Source organism: Pyxicephalus adspersus, chromosome 8 (genome assembly GCF_032062135.1).
Source record: "Pyxicephalus adspersus chromosome 8, UCB_Pads_2.0, whole genome shotgun sequence".
Classification (NCBI taxonomy): domain Eukaryota; kingdom Metazoa; phylum Chordata; class Amphibia; order Anura; family Pyxicephalidae; genus Pyxicephalus; species Pyxicephalus adspersus.
In genome coordinates this window covers 55,918,892-55,938,913 of record NC_092865.1, presented here as the reverse complement: position 1 = coordinate 55,938,913, position 20,022 = coordinate 55,918,892, and the positions used below count along the sequence as shown (strand labels likewise).

Below are 20,022 nucleotides of genomic sequence, written 5' to 3'. Positions count from 1 at the left end.
ACACTATTTATCAAACAGTGAATCTGACATTCCTTGAAACTTTCTCTGGTGAAAAATCTGTTACAACCATTAAAACACATGGACCCTGAAAATTCCCCACCTGGCAATGTTTCAGTGAATGTCAGACTCATTGCTTTATAAATAAACCCATATGAGAAGAGCAAGACATTAACTTGGCATGCCGATTTTCATTTGGCTTGCATTCCAGATAGATTAGCCACTATAAAACAGAACCCATTGATCATGGAAATATAGAATGAAGAATAGAGAGAAAAAAAAGAGAAAAGTCATATAAACAATTATTTTTGAAAAAACATTCAAATTAGAACACACAAAACACTGTTTATTGTATCAAATGAAGGCAGCATACCAATATTCATATTCATAAATTAATGGAGTCCGTCTTTTTAATTACACAAAATCATATCAATGATGTGTCTATTTATAGACTACTCATTCTTTAACCATCAATATTTTAGTTTATAAGCCATATCACCTCATGATGAATCAGAAATAAGTTTGACTTATTGTAAGAAGAATATTTATGGCAATATTACATCAGTGTTGTAGTTCATTGAAATCCATTTTCATTTTGTAGACTTCACTTGACCCAAAAACAACTAGAAGGATGATACTTCCTCCTGCTGTCTCGGTCACCTCTAACCTGCTTACACAATCTTTACCCTGCACTCTCTACCACCCACATGAGATGTCAGGATTCAGGAGCGTCACACACAGCTGAGATTTGTAACATTCCACTAAACAAAGGGCCTTTCTCCTCCGCGTCAGCTGGAAAGACGAATATTCTTTACCACACTGTATGCAATATATATTTAGATGCAATAAATGAGAAACCTGTTTGCTTGGTATTGATCTACATACAGTAGCACAACACCCCCTTTTGTAGGCAATCGCTGAGGGAACCAAAATAAAGGCACGGAAGGATGTTTGATATGGACATTTAAACCACTTCGAAAGATTTTCTAGATCTTTTCGATTAATCTGTCTGTTTTTTATGTTATTATAGCTGGTAAGGGGCAGGAATGATCCCGCCATGAGTTGTACAATCTTTGGTCATGTTTTGACTTACATGAGACTCGAGCTTCTTGGTTCCCCTCTTGGAGGGCCTTATCTATTCTTTTCTACAAAACTTTTCAAATCCAGCACTGAGTATCATTACATTCTCATAGATTCCTCACAGGAAAGCAAAGCTTCCAACTATCCTTCATATGGAATGACTGTCCTGTTGGAACCAGATCCCTCTGTCCCTCATTCAGCCTCAGTTGTTCCTCTCAACCTTTTTGATCTAAATATATAGACCACTACAAAAAAAAATGGATGGACTACTTTCATTGATTTCCTAAATTATTGCATTTGTTAGTTTTAAAAACCAATGTAAAATGAAAAGAACGGGTGGAAAAAGCAATTGCAGGTCAAGCCAGACATTAACTGTTCTCCATAATATAGAGAATATGGCCGAAGTGTGCTTTTTGGTAATATGCTTAATACTACACATAGTCCTTCATCTCAGAAGGTAAATGGGTTGCTTAATCCAAGTGAGTTGATTGTATGCGATTAAGATTGACCAGGTCCAAGGCCCCTGACCTTTAGCACCAATTATTAGTTTATTATTCATTATTTTTCCCCATTTTACATTTGGGATTACATCAATTGGTCCTAGGTCACTTTGACCCAATGTCAAGGTTATTACAAGAAGAAATGGGTAAACCTTGTGCAATAACATAGCTGAATCACCTCAGGTTACATCAACTATAAGACAAGTAGAAGACCCTGATGTGAATCTGAAGACAACATGACTCTTTATAAGGCCGCTTACATAAATCATATCCCAAGCATCACACAAGATGAACATTTTCAAGTCATCTATACACTACTGTACATGTAAAACTGGGTCACCCTTTTCTGGTAATGGTTGCCTTGTTAAAAAGTTACAACCGCACAAATCCACTTAATAATTAATGTGACTGAAGCATTTTTGTTCCCAAACACACCTAGACAATTTAAGAATATATTATAATGTCTGAGGATAATCAAAAAGACAAATGAGGAAGCAGAGAGTATTGTAAAACCGTATACGGGAGTGGGAACTGGATAATATCTGAATATTTATAATACCCAATTCTCATGAACGTCGGATACTTAAGAGGACAGTAAAGTACAATATCAATGGGCTCACACTATGATTTATTTCTACCTTAGACCTGGTTTTCAAGGACGCCTGGCAAAGCATATAATAGGTTTTCATGCATTGATCCGGGCATTTATTAACCAGGTTACTGTATGAATACACACGCTTCTTGTATTTCAAAAATATTCACTTATCCTGAAGTTCTGCTTTAGTTAGAATACTTCTGGAACAACCACACCCCAGGTCACTAGTTTTAGGAGATATTGATATCAGGGTGGGGGTCTTCCATCAGCATTTGGCCATTCCTTAGCAGTATTTGCCCACAGGGCATCATGAGAAAATATAAGTGCAGCCACAATTAACCTAAAGAAATACTATAAAGTTGACTCATGATTAGCTTGAAATACAACATTCTTTACATAAGTGCTTGTTACAATGTACGCACAGGGTGCTGATTGAGTACCTGACCCTTCTAAATGATCTTCAGTCATATTGAAAGAATGAAACCAAAGCACAGCTGTCACTTAAAACTCAAGTAAACATATAAAACCAAATGCCCAAAAGGGCTGATGTTAACCCTGATTGAACGTAATGATGTCCGGCACGGGACAGATACTTTCAGGGATGACAAATGTAAAGAATGAATAAATTAGAATTAGCTGCATGCACTTTAAACTTATTTTTTGTTAAAGTAACACAGGAACTTTGGAAAACATTACTGAATACAACGGTAACAGGTATCATACACATTTCTTTATCCAATAAACTGGTACAAAGCCATGACAGCCAGCTGCCCTTCTTACTGTTACCTTATACTGCCCGGAAAGGATGTTCATTCCCTTTTCCTTACTCTTATCAAGTACTCAGGGAGAGATTATGCAAATTCTCTGTACATAATAAAGAGAGGTGGATGATGAATGCTCTTCAAGTTTAAATGGGATTAGCATTTCGGTGGGACCTAATGACTGATCAGAAAAGTCAGCATGGTGTGCCAAACCCCCAAAATATTACAAAATTGCCCCTTGCTTAGAAGTTTAATGAAATCTTGCAAACTGGGGAGTCAGTAATGGCAATTAAGTATCATTAGAGGATGTCAAAGAGAGATGTGATGGTTGTATTTGCCATGGATTCGAACACTTTGTTACCAGCTCTGGTGAGTATATCTCCGATACATTTGGAATTCACAGCAATAGGTTGAATTGAGGCCGAGGTCATATTTAGGTGTCTGTTGGACATCAGCCTTAAGCCATGACCAGCAATTCTCAGCAGGGGTTCCAATGAGCAATTTGTAACACCAACAAAGTGACACCAACACATGTTTAACAAAAGCATTGTGATCAATTTAATATCTCTGTTTATAAAACAGGGAATCTGACATTTCCAGGACATGTTTGAAGGAATGTCAGATTCCCAACTTATATACCTATAAATAGAGCCCAAAAAGTGATTTTGATCAAAACAACGGATAACTGATTGACACAAAATACGTTGTCCAATTTATTTTTGATAATTTTGCCCAAATATTGATAAAGAACAACCAGAGTTTCAACCAAAAGCAAAGAGCTATCAGGACATTATCATAGAAGGAGAAGTTTTATTGTAAAAAAACTTTTTTGCAATAATGTTTTGGTGAGACTCCGTTAAAGCACCTTTATCAAGGCTGAAGTTTTCTGGACTATCTGGATACAAATAATAGGACCCTGTGCATGCCCTGAATATCTCACACAGATTGCAATCTTTTTACACTTCAAAACTATTTTAAAAAATTATGTTTCCTTTACCTATAAGCATTGCTTTTAATATTACCAGGTAGTGTCATGTTTTTTTTTGGAATAGAAAGTTGTTACTATTTATTGAACCTACCCAAGAACTTGGCACATATCTTATAAACACATCTTATTTTTTTAGATCACCTTCTTAAAGGTGGGGTATAAAGATATTCATAACAGGAAACTGAGTAGTTAGAATATTAATTGTATAGTCTCACCTTCTACCACAAACAAAAACCCAAAGCTGTATCACTGAATAATGTTTTGTGACAATTAGGAAAGGAGCAAGCTACCATTTTACTTATAAGAAGCGTGAGAAAATGATGAATCAACAGAGGTAGCCTCTTTCTCCATTGACATTGTTTCCCAACGTAGCCTCCACCCTCTAAATGCAGCTCCAGCAGCGGCACCGGGGAGTGGAGAAGAACATATTTATAGAGCAGCAAGACAGACACACTTTCAGGGTGGAATGAGAAAGGTGTACTGAATGGGTCCACCCCGATTTTAAATGATATAAACAAAAGCTTGCCTTGCCAAATCTCTTCATAGGAATGGAAATTAAAGGTCAACTTTGATAAAGTGTTTTACATATATATATCTCACCAATTATAGCTGTAGGAAGGTCTGCAAAGGTATGCACATAGAATACTGCATAGCTAAAAAGAATAAAAGCATACTTGATATACATATTTTTTTAATTTTGGAGATTATTGCAGAATAATTATTCTTTCTAAACCAGCAATACTCACCTGCCTCCATTTCATTGCAGGACGCCACCATCTTCGTTGTCCTCTGTTCCTAAAAACTACCTTGATTGGCTGGGCTGGTGCACAGGTGCTCATTCCTGGCGTGCAAGGGAAGTCGGGATTGCTGGGTATCCCTGAAACATATGCTGAGCTGCCCATCAGCCAGGTAAGAACAGTTATCACAGAATGGACATCGCCTGTTCCTTTCTGCAATAGCCACCTGCCAGATCTCGATTTTCAAAGCGGAATTTTAGTTCCACCAAAGAAAATACCAAAATTTAGGTTGCCACCAGACCTAGAATAGATCTGTAAAACAGGCACTTATTACAGGACACTTACAAATTTTCCATAGAGGGAAATTCCTTCATGTTGGGGACATTTACTGTCTTTTCTTGTTGTGTCTACAGGGGAAATCCTCCTACTGGGACAGAGGTTTTGTCTTTAGGTATAGATATAGAATATGTAAAGAAGAACCAATTGCTTATTCATCATATTTTAAAGTTGCATGCAAAAATACTGCAAAGATTGTAAACTAAAATTTCTTGGGGGAAGACACTGTTTTTAATATATTGCATGTGTAGGCTTTGCTTTCTTTTTAGAAGAATAGTTATGCCCAGCTGATTTTTTTTTTTTACCAGAAAATCACCAGAAAAGATTGTTCTGATAGGACTTTCTTCAGTTTCTAATGATGTGACGCATCTACAGCGTTTCTGGTAGCCAAAGACCATGTGATCCATGCCTATACACATGTGCATAAACTCTTCTATCATGACTCAAAACAATAATAATTTATTAATAATAATAATAATAATAATACTACAATATAATAACAAATCATACACAAAAATAATAATGCAATGTAGCAGACTGACCTTTGCCTGTTTTACTGGAGACTTGTATAGAAACTGCTACAACAGTGCAACTTAAGCTACGTACACACGTCCAATTATTATCGTTGGTAAACGAACGACGAACGATCCTGCACGATATCTGCGAACGATCGTATAGCACCGATCCTGTACATACAGATAACGACACGATCGTTCGCAGATATTGTACACACGATAGATGTGATCGTTTGAACGATACAGGAAGTGACGTGCACCACAGGAAGTGAGCGAACGTTCGTTCGTTCACTGCGCATGCTCAGACCATGGACGATCAATGAACGACCGTACACACGATAGATGGTCAACGATCGTCGTCCAATCCGATCCGCCGGTCCGGTCGTTCATTTCCAACGACTATCCTCGTTCGTCGGCGTCGTTGGTTACTTTTTTTACGAACGATTTTTGCCCAATCGATCGTTCGTCGTTCATTTCCAACGATAAAAATTGGAAGTGTGTACGCAGCTTTAGTCATTCACCATAATTCCTTCACTACTTAATCCCAGGCCTGACGAAGTTCGCGGTTTACAAGTTTGAAAATCTCCCCAAAACCCAACACAAACACTACAGGATCTGATATGTTCTGCAACAATTTCTGGTGGAGAATCTTCCAGATCAATGTGTTTCAATGACAATAATTGATTTTCCACCAGGGAATGTTTCAGGGAATACCACTGCTTTATAAATAGACCCCTATGAGAACATAAACACTCACATTTTTCCCCCAAGAACGCTTGACCCCCATGTCTTGAATCAGCTGTCTTCCTGACACATACCTAGATTTGAGCTTCAATAATAATTATATGCTAGTAAAGTAGAATATTTTATAGATGCATTGCATTGCTCAACTCTTTAAATAGTAGCTTCTATAAAATTATCAACTTGTGCAAAAATGTGATAAATACATAATACGTGAGTCATGAGAAGTAATTGAGTATGCGCTGTGAGTCAGATTTCAATAGCCTGTAATAAGCAATGCCATTTTATTCTGAACTGCAGCATAGTCATTTTACTGATGACGGAGGAGGGGCGTTCAGTTTGTCTCTGAACGGCATCATTCAGGATAATTGGCAGATTGATGCTTTGGGGAACTGGCAGGCAGCACAGGGGGAGGAAACTGATGTCCCTGGTAGGTACAGAACACATTCAAGGTCACATTGACAATATATAATGATTATGTGATGAACCTCTAAAGAACAGCAAAGGGCTTTTGTAGAAATTTAAATATTAGGTGGTATAATGGCCTTCCCATCACAGGGATGGGTGAGTATGCTGTTATTTACTTGTATTTTCTCCTTGTCAAGGCAGTAATGCCAGCGTCAGGCTGCAAGGCCTTCACATTGACTCCCCTATCACTTGCCTGAGCTAAAAGACAATCATTTTGTCGGGGTTGCTGGAAAAAGAGTAATGGCCAGTGTCAACAGGCTTTTGTTCGCTTAAAGCAGGTTGTGTATTTTCATATCAAAAGTCAGGGTAATGCAAAACCTGCTTGAAGCAGGTCAACGCAGGTCAAACCCCTCAACATAGGCCCTAAACTATCAATTAAAAAAACATTTGTTTTGTAATCAAGGCAGCTACTTTATTATATGGTTTTGAATTTCTGTTTTTACCACTAAGAAAGAGACAGGATAGCCTTACAGTCCTGCACGTAACATTTGCTTTGGCAGGGTGAAATTATAAGAAAGTAGTTTAAAAAACACCACTTAGGCTGCAGCATTACCGCAACACAATAAAGGAGATTAGTTTAAATATGATTGTTGGGTCCTGTAGTGATGTAGGGGGGCAAAGGAGACCACAGAGTGCAGCAGGGTGCACAGGAGATGGAAACTTTTAAAAGTCCCAGTTTCTGAACACAACCTAGGACAGAACAGTGCTTAGCAATATGAGCAGCAGAGTAGGTAAGTAGTTTTTTTGGAGGTACCACTTGTATATATTGATTTAGTTCAGAATCAGGAATTACTTTGAGGATGTAGAAAGAACACATGCAATATCTTTCATACACATAAAGCCATTTACCTACATTCTAGCTTTACAGTACGTATGGGGTCACACAATATGTTATTTGGGGGGTTTCCATGTTGACCTCTACCCAGAAACATATTTTGTGATCTAAAAGCCACAACCGGGACTCCAGATACCGAAACCTAGATAACCTCTGTTTTAGCATGCAGTGTATTTATGGCTTAGATTATTTTCGTGAACTAGTAGGAGTGGAAAATCTGAAGCAGATCTGATGAGCCAGTTAGTCCAGTTTAGGAGCCAGCAGGATCTGCTCACTGAGCCAGAAACATGGTCTTCCACTGTCAGCAGTAGAAACATGAGAGGAAGCCAGGCACATCCGCTAAATGGTTTCTGGGATTTGCTCAGCATTGCTGTGATAGGCCTTTAAATGCCCCACTCAAGTCAGGGATGAAAAAAAAAATATATATCTCTTGTTGGGGTTTTGCATGGAAAGTGTCCATATACAAGCCCTGTAGATGTGTAACAAAGGGCTTAAACTTTTTTCAGAATTCGTAGGTATACCACTTCCCTATCTTCTGCTCGATTTTGGAAATCACCGAATATCACTAAATTAAAAGTGACCTCACCCTGTATTTCCCATTTTACCTTTCTTAGGGAAATCTTCTCACACCATCATTCAGGTGCCGCTCACCTAATTTTAGCTTTCATTGGGTATGAATAGCTTCACAAAATGCACATAATAAAATTGGCCAGTGAGTTCACCTACCTTTCTTGGCTTTATTTTGTCCTGGATATCGTACTGTCCAATTCCTTTGAAGCTAATTCCCAACCACCAGGGAATTCCTTGCTTGTCCTGGAAGAAGAACATATATTAGAGAGCAATGTCAAACATGAACAAATTATATGGCTTTGGTAATCATAAACAAAATGTAATAATGGGCCCCTGATTTGGGGCTCCAGCGTGGGCCCCTTGAGGCCGTGGAGAGTCCAGGGCCCTTGTGCAGTGTCCACTGCACTACAATGTCTACTGCTACTCGTAGTAAATGATTAATAATTATGTTTTCACTAACCAGATTTTCTCTTTATTCTCCCTATGGTACCAGTAAACAAGAATCAATGATCGAACAGTATTAAATAAAACTAATCTATCTAATACAGCACCAAAGCTGAGTCAGCCACACACCCCTATTATTATTATTATTATTATACCCCTAGCATAGTGATTGGATAGTAAAGAAGCAGTAAAATGAAAATCATTCAATCTGCTTACTTTTTTGTCTCCTTCTATCAGCATATTCCCCATGAGCACATGTTTAATACAGTGTTGCTATCCATCTCTCAAAGTGCTGCTGTGCACCAGATTACATAGGGCCATCATCATATATGAAGAGAATTCAAACTCATTTAGATAAATCAAGTCTTTTCTGTCCCTTTACATACACTCCAAATTGTTATAAGAAGGTACAGTCATTTCTAGGAGCCGTTTAATGGGAACCTGAATTGTGCCTTAAAAATAAAGTAATGGAAGAAATGAAAAGAAAAATAATAATTCCAGCTTCTGCTGGATTTATTGCTTCGATTGCTATCAGCCATACAATCAGAACACTGCCGCTATTGTTTGGGTTTTTTTCAGATTTTATATGTTCCTGCAGGATGACTTGGTACAATTCTATCAAGAATTAAAAAGAGGAGGGGGTTCCTTGTGTTCCCCCCATTCTGGTAAGTCTAGAATTACAACAATGAAGAAGACTCACTGAATCCTGTTCAACAGGGTTCACAATAAGACCTATACCCACTAGATCAATGTTTCTCAATTTTTTTACCATGGGGGAACCCTTGTAATAACTTACAGGTCTTCAGGGACCCCTGACTATAATTACTATATCCAAAGCACACAATAAATCAATGTGGTGGTCAGTTTAAAGAATGCCTATTACATTGCTGGCCATTGGGAAGAATGTCACCCTTACAGATAGTCAAAAACATCATTGGTGTCACCTAAAATGACCTGGGAGGCACAAACTACCCATTGCTCAAGAAACCCCTGGTAATCCCTAGAGGAACTATGGATTGAAAAACACTGAACTAGATTGTAATTTGCAGAATGTTTTAGGTAAGGGCAGGAGTTCTAGAAACAGCAAAGTTCATACTCCCTCCTGGTTGCAGAATTCGCACTCTGATTTATCAGGGGTGTATTGGTGCTCTGCAGAGAGACCCCACTTTCCATATAGAGGTCCAGTGTCCTTTTCTAAAGCATAATGGCAGGGGACAGACTTTTATGCAGCATGCAACAAACTAAGATTTTGAGTACCTTTTGTTATGATGCACCTGGGGCATATTCATTGGCTTTTATCCGAATACCAAGTATGGTTTTAGATAGAATTACAGACTAAGGGTGTATGGCTCCAAAGCATAAGCCCCATTACACTGTTGGCAATTCCTCCCATGCCACTACTCTATACATGAATAGTAAGCAGCCAATGAGAACAGACAGAAATAGATGAATCAGACTCCTTGCAAAAACTGCAAGCTCTTTTTCATTTCAACATGTGGTAATCTAGGTTAAATACTCTGCTACTGTTTCTCACCTTTTATTAAATCACTATAACAGGTCTGGAGTGCTTTTAAGACCCTTCTGGACTTTATTCAGTGAAATCACCACCAGCCACACTCGGTGGAGCCAAGTACAAATTGCAGAACTAGTAAAAAAACGGAATGTGCATTCTTCCAGAACATCTGGATGGATTTTATGCTAAGCTCATGTCATGTATAAGCAACTTTCACTTTCAAAAACAGGATATGCCATGAGCAAGCATTCCGATTAAAGGACTATTCATCGCTGCAGATTTAAAGGGAAATTTTCCCTTCTTTTTTAAATTAAACATTTTTTAATTGAATATGTCCAAATTGTTTCTATAAAATGCATAAGTCAGCCAAGACATTAATCCCACCTTCTTAATTTTGTATGGGCTCCCCACTTGTGCCACCAAAACAACTCAGATCCATCATGGCATGGACTCCTTAACACTTTTGAAGGTGTAAAAAATCCTCAAGTACTGTAAATGGCACAAACACATTCAGCCATCCACATTTATCACACCAAGGCCACCTTCTCCCATTGTTCCATGGTCTAGTTTTAATACTAACATGGCCATTGTAGGCACTTTGGTTGATGGACAGAAATCAACATGGGCACTCTGACTACTCTGTGGCTTCACAGCCCCATACCTGGCAAGCTGTGATGTACTGTGTGTTCTGACACTTTTTCTTATGGCCAGCATTATTATTTTCACTATTTGGTGCTACAGTAGTTAGTTGTTATAATACTATGGTTGGATTTGACTGGATGGACTAGCCTACTCTTGCCCTCTTCCCACATGCATCAATGCAAAAATACGATAATCCTTTTGTCAGTTCACTAGTTGTCCTTCCTTGGACCACTTTTATTAGGTAATTGCCATTGGTAACCAGGAACACCAAACAAGACGTGCCATTTTGGAGATATATGGACTACTTGGATACTTTGAGTTGTGTAGTCTCTACTTGGCCCCTGGTAACAACATTCAAACCCTTACAAGTCTACTTTTCCTGCTTCCAACACATCAAAGACTGTTCACTTGCCGCCTAAGATATCCCAACTCTTGCCAGGTGTGCCATTGTTACAAGACAATTGAAATTCTTCACCTGTTTTGATGTTTTAGCTGATTTAGTATAATACAAAACAATTGGATACATGGCGCTTCTATAATTCTGAGCTAGCTAATCATAAAGCCCAAACTGGCTGCATGCAGGTTGAGTATAAAGGTTTAGGTCAGATGGTCCTATTTTTGGTAGGAGATTGGAAGTATGGGTGTATCCTCCTCTATACATCATGGAAGTCTGTGTAATCTGATCTTCATTTTATTCAAGTCTGTTGGAGGGGATTAAGCAGAACCCAAACCCAAGATAAACCGGACAGCTTTGGCACTGATATCCCTTGCTGGTTGAAGTTGCCCTTTTTTTGGCTATGGTACTATTTCAATGCAAGTGCTACAGTGTAACCTCCTTTGTGTCATCTATATGCTCATCATCAGAATTGAGTAGGACTCATGCAGAGGACGATCATGACCTCCGAAAAGACACATAGAATGCTGCTCATAGCTGACTTATCCAAACAGCATTCAAAGGAAATGAAAGCAATATAAAAACATCCAGTGTTTCATACGGTAGCTGAAAACCTTCATAAAAGATAAAACTGCTGAATGCACCCGGGGTGTTTTTTTCCACTTTGTTAGACAGGGCTTTCCTGCCATAGTAATAAAATCTCTGAACAAGAAAATAACAATTTTATGGATGTGTTTATAGGGCAGAAAGCACTGACCTTTACTTTATAATAATGAACACCATACGTGGGCAAAGCTTCCACGATTTTCATGTACCTGCAAAAGAACGAACCGCAGAATGAGAACAAAAGTCACATAAAACAAAAAGAGCCAAACATAAAAACAAAACAAAAATAAATAAACAATGCACTTGTTTTTAGACAGCACTATGTAAAAATAATGGATGCAGTTATTCTTGACCTGCATAAACCTTTACTGTAAAGTGCCAGCCGAGTGTGATGATTCACATAATGCTTGAGATTAGGCTATCATCTCAGGTAGAGATCAGAAGCCCTATTAATTGTCCCCCATCGATGTGATCACTATGATTACCCCATAATAGTGACTGCTGTGTTTGTGCACGGTAATAACTACTGCGACTGTTGTCCCTCCCCAGGGAGTTTTGGGATAAGTTCACATTATTGGGTTGAAGTGATGTTACTTGCATTGGTGCGATGCAGTACCAATTAATTCTGAATGACAGCCCAATACAATTTGCAGACATTGGTATATTTCAGAACATCATGCAGCAAAGCACCAACAAGTGTTGGCTGCTGAAAAAGTTACACTTTTTTGGTGTGATCTGGTGCATTTAATTGAATGGGTTGGTAAGGAAGGACGGTTGGCATTGTTGGATTATCACAACTATTAGAAGTAAAATTCTTAATGAAGATCTTACCGGACTATTGCCTGGCCTCTGGTGACTCCTTTTAGTTTTTTGAAATGTTCAATCACTCGATCTTCACTAAAAGTAAAACACACAGGGAGAGAAAATATGACTTAATGTTTACAATGGAGACAAGTCATTTTCCAGTGCTTGGTCATCATGCCTGGCCAGCTGTGACAGGAGGGATCATAAGGAAATGCCTAGGCTTTTGGGCATGTGATCAGTTTTAAAGGGCAGCAGTCCCAAACCTTTTTTGCACAACAGACCAGTTTAATGCCATGGTGGAGGAGGTATCTGTGGAAACATTTTCTACCTAGTCTGGGGTAGGGGAAGCCTCTATTCTCATGGGCTGCAGTCCTTATTGTGATACGAAGGATCTGTGTTCTCCCTCCTTTCGTTCGGCCAGTCACAAAAGTCAGCTCTTCTCTTCTGTTATCTTGTTTCACCATTTACGCATGCTAAACGAAATGACATGAGACTGAACAAAGATCCTTCCTGTAACAGTGAAAATTGCCGCCAAAGAGTATGGCTGCAGCCCTGTAGAGCGTCCAGTACCAGTCTGCGGCCCGGTGGTTGGGGACCCCTACTGTAGGGGATCCGCAGCAACATGAATGTGCTACAGCAAACCCCATGCATACCCTTTTTCTATAATATATTGTTTTTGTACACCTCGATGCCACCTGGACCAGGTGTGGCCATTCTCTCCAGATCCCATAATCCAATTGTGTAAATGAAGGGAAAAGCATGAGCTAACTAAGTGGAGGAGGACGCCGCTTATAATCCTTCATAGCAATCCATAAAATGTCATCCCATTAAACATACACTGATATCTTTTAATACATCAAATTGCTGAATCCTAATAGCATACCAGTAGGTAATGGAGGGGTGCTCCTGCAGAGTTCTAGTGGGAAGAGCTGGCAAAACTTTCAGATCTTTTCGTGCATTTTCATCACTGTAAGACATAAAAGAAATGGAAAGAAAGGCATTGTTAATCAGTCCTGGTAGGGGACGGACTACTTAGTAGCACAAACTATTGTTCATTTACACCACCCGCTCACGTTTCAGGGCAGGCTGTTCTCAAGTAACAAAGCATACAATTAAAGGTGGGATATGTACACCTCTGCCTGCGGAATATGCTAGGGGGTGAAAAAAAACTTGGCACTTGTAGCAAAAAAAAAAAAAAAAAACGCATTAACCCTTTATCTGAGCTGCAACACAGAAGCATACAATATGCATGCTCTCGATTGCATGTTTGAGAGGTTTCATACAGTTAATTTGAACTAATTGCAGACGTAGCAAACAACCCCTGTGCAAAACTGACTTGGGCCCCCCCCTCACCTACCTATGTCTGTCCCGATCTGGCCTAATTAATGATCTATGACCCCCAATTCCATTTATAATGTCGTTGGCTTCTTCCAGACATGCCCCAGATGTTCTCACTCTCAATAATGGCATCATGATCTTAAGTAACATACAGATATCATTTTTTGTTGCTGGAAATGAACTTTCAAGATCAATTCCAATGACACTAGAACAAACAAGTGGTGTACACACAGCACTGTTCAGTTCTATGGAGAGGGGAGGAAGAGCGAGAGGCTCCCTGCTGTGTCCTTCTCTTGTTTGGTGGTCTGCCATGGGGGATCTCTACATTACACTGTGAGACCACTATACACACACTAGATCTTCCCTTGATCTGGATTCCTAAGCATGTGTACATAGCTTTACACTTCTCCTATTGAGTGTAATAATATGCCACCTATTGGCAATCCCATATTCAATTACGCTCTACGCACAAATGAATGAAGACGCCCATAAGTACAAGCACCGCTCCTTGTGCCATGTGATAACTATAGTAAAAAACAGATACTGGAGCCAGAACATAATCATATTTTCCTGAAATAACACTGCCTGTATGGTGCCTATAGAAGAGTACCATTGTCATTGGACTGCAAGGACCTTCTTCCTTTCCTAATTTCAATAGCATACAGAACAGGGGTTCTGCAGTTTCCAAAAGCAAGCTTAGAAGGCTAATTATATTGTATATTATTATTGAAAAAGAAAAAACAAATGGAGCCAACCACATCTAAGGGTATACAGTATGTAATACACATTTTATTTAGTTCAGATATACTTTAGGTGACCTTATGAAACCCAAATGCACTATTGGGGATCACCAGTTTTTTGAGGACTGGTACTTACTGTATTTCTCCTAGGAAGAAAATGACCCCCTTTTTTAGCAACCTCCTGACATTAAACAAGGAAGCAGATATTTCTGTATTTTGCAGTAATACTTATAAAGTTTCCCAGACAATACCTGCAGAGCTGTATTTCCTGTTACCATATAAGAAACTCTTGTGCCCTGATAAGAGACACGTCAATCTGGTTCAGCAATGGAAATTTTTCTACAGTGTGAAAACCTATGTGTATGTAATTATTAATACGTATTAAAGATGAGTTTATTTTAGTTGGACGTGGTCTGACAGTCGGTTTATTAAAGTTTTTCAACCAGGCTTTTGGTTGTGGAATTTAAAGAATGTTATAGATCACTCTCCTACGATGGTGCAACTTTAATAAATCTTCCCTCCAGCCAAACATTGCCAAGCAGAAAGTCAGGGGCTTTCAAAATGATACTATCATGGCAGACAGAGAAGAACAAAAATATTCTATTTCATGAAAACTTGAAGCTCAGACTCCTCCAGAGTAAGTCATGTGTGAAGGGCGTGTAGCCAAGTTTATCTGTTGGAATTACAGCATATTCATTATTATTGATTGTGGCAATCAAAATCGGAATCTCTAATGCTCCAGTAAAGCGTAAATCAGCTGAATATTATTTTAAATTACACAGTGCTGTACAATAAATCAGGGTTGCAAATGATAGAGAGATACAAACAATAAAACAGTAGGTGATCCCTCTGCAATGTTCAACCCAGAGTTCTTTTTTAACTGGGTGGAAAGAAACTGTAGGCGGGTGGCAGCCCCTGTTTTGTGACCCAACTCTTTAGTAATTACCCAAAAACAGCCGGGAGGTTACTGAAAAGTGCCGGGTGGTATGCCCTGCTATGGTATGCCTGGGTGGTCTGGGGAGAACACTGCTTGTGGACGTTTTTGAGTAATTTAAGTTGGTCGGGTAAAATCTTTTGTAAGAACATCATGAACATCTTCTTGGTTCATTGTGCACATTTAAAGTGTAACTGCAGCTGCAGGCCAAATGCAATGTAGAGCCTAATTCTACACTGTAAAAGTACAGAGCCTGGAAATGCCATGTAAAAAATCCATGGACCTAGAAGTCCACCATTGGTGAACATGACCGCTTCACGGGATGCAAGGTGGTTCCTAGACTTGTTATTTCTGCATGACGTCTGCAAAATGTCAGTCTGTCAGCAAGCATGCTGTGCATACTTATCAAGGCATAATCTCACAAACCACCTGCAAGGACTTGTACACACGTCCAATGGTTCTTGTCCGATAATTAGCTCAGGGCTGATATCTGGTCGAGAATCTGGTGTGTGTACAGTGGCCGTCGTCCATCGTCCCAACGACCGCCCTGGCAGATCCACGGACGATGGATGACGAACGATCGTAATAAAAGCAAAGGGGGAGAGCACGCAGCAAGGTGCTGATCTGCCGTTCTCCCTCTTCCCTCTCCATAGAGTGTATGTACAGTGCTCATTCATGCATCGTTCAGTCCTTCATTATTGAAAAGGATCGTGAAAGATCCCTTCCAACGACAATTATTCCACATGTGCCTTAGGCTGCCTTTTGCAGGTTTTGTAGAAAAGTTGGAAGATTTTATTTCCCTCAATCTACATTCAAACAATCTACATTGTTTTATCTGGATTTACATTTAGATTAAATAAATACTTCTTGGAAGGGGACCTAAAATTAATATAGACTAGGTATGATTCCCTAATCCCCTCAGGATGAAGCTCTGCCACAGAGCAGGTTTTTTCTTCATTTAGAAAGGAACCAGGACCACATCTTGCTTTGGAATAACAGACCTAAAGTCTATCAAATTACTTTGGCTTAGTGGCTAAAATGTTCCCTCTTTTAATAAAATGGCAGTTTTCATTACCTCCCCAAAATATTTCTTCAGTAAAATTCCCAATCGTCTCTCTAGTATTTGGCTCTGTCCATCCAATAAAGTGCCATGGCTACCGCAAACACAGACTACCCCCCATGTGGTATGAGCGATATTGTTAGTCGTTGTTGTACTGTGCCAGTGTGTGCCATCAGACATAGCCTGAAAGACTGGCAGACAACAAGCAGGGAACACGTCTGTGCCTATAGAAGAAGGTGCTGATTTTTTTTAACAGGCCATTTTATTGGGGGTAGGCTAAGATGGGCATGAGATCATCACAATCAGAAGGTAAGCAGCAAAAGGTAATTTCTTTACATTTCTAAAAAACAGGACCTTTAAGGCCGTTCCTTGAAAATAAATGAGCTGCCAACAAACCCTACTATGAAAAAAAAAAAAGTAAATGGCCCACCGTGTGTTACCATATATTGTAGGACACATTCTAGTGACAGCAACACATGTTACACATGACAACAAACATGCATGACCACAACGTGGTGCACATTTCTGGCACCCAATTTTGAATGTGTCCTATTCCAGGTTTTAGGTCACTACCATGCGTTCAGTCCCTGTCCCGTATCACGGATAAATTATATGTTTATATAAATTGAATTGCATTCACTGTCCTTTTACCTCTCTGCGGAGATCAGGCTACAATATCAACAAGGGTTCCTAGAAAGAAGCAGCAGCCAGTGTTTGTTTTGCTGGGCCTCGTATGCAAGCGACAACATTCTAACACATGTTCTGAGGGGAGACAAGACACTCTATTGTAGGGACGGCTTCCCCAGCTATTTTTGTCAGGGAACTTGTTTTATGATGTTTGTCTTGTCCACACAGGAGCCAGACCAAGATTTCACGGCCTGTTAGTTACCTAGAACAACGATCCCCCACTAGGCCGGCATGTGCTGACACCACAGACAGGGCGCCATTAAGGAGCATTTGTCACCGGGCCACCAAACCTGATGCTGTGTCCCCTGCACAAGATATCAGATTATTGTACTACCGGAGCCACAATTTATGGTGCTGGAGACTAAAAAAAATACACAGCTGATAATATATATACTTATCCTTTTTTTTTTTTAACCAAAAAGTTGTTTATTTCTGTCTGTGATGTTCTTGGGACGTTCCTTTGACTTCCTGTCTGATAAGACATTGTCAAGGGGACAGGAAGTGAGGAAATGTCTCTACAATAGAGCAGTAAAACCAAAACAGAGCTTCCAACCTTTCCCCACTTGCAGTCTAAAAATGAGAATTACTATTATTATTTTTATTATTATTAAACAGTATTTATATAGCGACAACATATTACACAGCGCTGTACATTAAACAGAGTCTGAAAATGACAGACGAAATGCAAAAATGCAACAGAGTATCACATCACAACGCACGGAATGCAACAGACAATCACATGCATAAAACTCAACAGGGCATCGCAAGACAAGGAATGCATGAAAGCGTCCCATCACAACACACAGAATGCAACAGAGCATCACAACGCAACAGAGTGGCACATCACAACGCATGGAACGCAACAGAGCGTCACATCACAACGCACAGAATGCAACAGAGCATCACAACGCATGGAATGCAACAGGGCATCGCAAGACATGGAACTCACTGGAGCATCACAATGCACGTAAAGCAGCTTCATATCACAACGCACAGAACACAACAGGGCATCACATCACAACTCATGGCACGCAACAGAGCGGCTCATTACAACGCATGGAACACAACAGAGCATCACATCACAACGCATGGAATGCAAAAGATCGTCTAACAGTGGCGCATTGCACAAAAACTTCCACTAGCATTGTCACTCTTATGGCACAGCAATGAATGTATTGTACAAAGGACTGTAAAACCAATGGTGCTCAATTATACAGGTGTGAATTTCTGTTCAGAGTCAGAAGCTAACAAATGTCCTCTCCTTAAACTCTCAACTGGTCCTTCACAGGTTAAACAAGGGTCTCAATGACCCGTAGAGATGCATTAGGGGTGAAATTTTAAAAACTCCTTAGGTTAAATTGGGAACTGGGAAGATTCTATTGTGAATATTCACTGGTTACCCTTAACAAGCAATATAGAGAACAATTCTACATATTTAGTGATTTCTCCAACTAACCTGTACATGGCCGCTTGGGGAAGAGTTCCCCTTTAGTATGTGGCACGCTCAGGCCATACAGCAGAATAGGGCATGGAATAACCTGAGGATGTGTCAATATTAGTACAATATACACAGGCCACACCTCTTCAACAAACTACTACTTATCCAGGTACAGGTCATAATAAATTACAAAACCTTCAAAGCCTCGTAACCAATACAGTGGTGTGCACACGAGCCAACAATATGTTTATATAAAAGGAACGGAACTAAAGGAGCGGAGTGTATTTATTCACTCTCTGTTGTCTTCTATGTATTGTATCCGGCCCAAAATGGGCTCATTTCTGATGTTGAAATCATTCACTTTCACTGCACACAGTCTGATTCCTACAGTGTCCAATTGAAGCTGCAGCAAGGCAGATAGAGACTAAATCATTGTTGCATTATACAGTCCTTTTCTGCTGATTATTCGTGCGCTCCTTTCCCCTTTCATTCATTGTATTTCAGTGTTAGGGGGTCAGCATAACATAGCAAATGTCCCTACATCTTCCTGCTATATATAGCATCCTGCTGACCCCCAACCACCCGCCATGGTTTGCCTGTATTACATAGAAAAGAAGAGAGAGCTGGTGATAATGCCAGAGAGTCTTATGGTATGCAATGGAAACAAAATTATATTGTATTGAAACTGTAATTAGCATGGTGATAATGGGCAAAAGGAGAAACCAGGGAAAGCGAAAAAATAAGCAGATTTAACATCAGCTTTACATCCAAACATTGGTGTGCGCCATCACTGCTTTTCTCATACTTATGGGTTTTTATGTCTGTTGCCTCGCTGATGGGAATTACCCTTTCTATGAATATACAAAATTTGGAACTGCCACCAATAAGAGGATAAAGTTGGGCTTTACATCTGGTTTATGGCAGCAATATACCTGAGACCCCCTTCCATAAACATCCCTAGAAGTCCAGAATAAAGTGCGTGTGAAGAATAAGGGTTCTGCACGGCATACAGCAGCAGCAAGCAAATTAATCACAGAACATTTCAGCCTAATGGTCTCATTTAGCAACTTTTATCTACTTAGTGTCAGCTAATTATACATTATTGCCAGTGGGTCTCAGGAAACACTGAGCATTGTACTTGTAATTCCATTAGCACCCAACAGACAACGATTCCCAGCGACAGAATTTACTGACAATTTAGGGTGAAAAAGGCTTAATGACTGTTATTCCCTACAGGAATGCCGAAAGTGCCATCGCAAACTCCTGATTCAGTTTATGTTCTGTCCTAAAACACCAACA

At 39.6% G+C, this 20,022-nt stretch overlaps 1 protein-coding gene and 1 long non-coding RNA gene across 3 annotated transcripts in view; one reads left to right on the top strand and one right to left on the bottom strand.

The window, feature by feature from the left end:
• Positions 1–20,022, bottom strand: part of FRMD4B (FERM domain containing 4B) — a 155,019-nt gene that overhangs the window by 26,171 nt on the left and 108,826 nt on the right. For both annotated transcript variants that reach the window (XM_072420777.1, XM_072420776.1), the window contains exons 8-11: positions 13,410–13,493; positions 12,554–12,619; positions 11,874–11,931; positions 8,280–8,366 (exon numbers count right to left, since the gene is read on the bottom strand). In XM_072420777.1, the coding sequence (XP_072276878.1) occupies positions 8,280–8,366; positions 11,874–11,931; positions 12,554–12,619; positions 13,410–13,493 (295 nt within the window). The remainder of the gene's footprint in view (positions 1–8,279; positions 8,367–11,873; positions 11,932–12,553; positions 12,620–13,409; positions 13,494–20,022) is intronic.
• The window catches only part of LOC140337185 (uncharacterized), a 105,268-nt gene that overhangs the window by 32,140 nt on the left and 53,106 nt on the right, over positions 1–20,022 (top strand). Inside the window, exon 5 of the long non-coding RNA XR_011922000.1 lies at positions 4,688–4,830. This is a non-coding gene — a long non-coding RNA (uncharacterized lncRNA). The remainder of the gene's footprint in view (positions 1–4,687; positions 4,831–20,022) is intronic.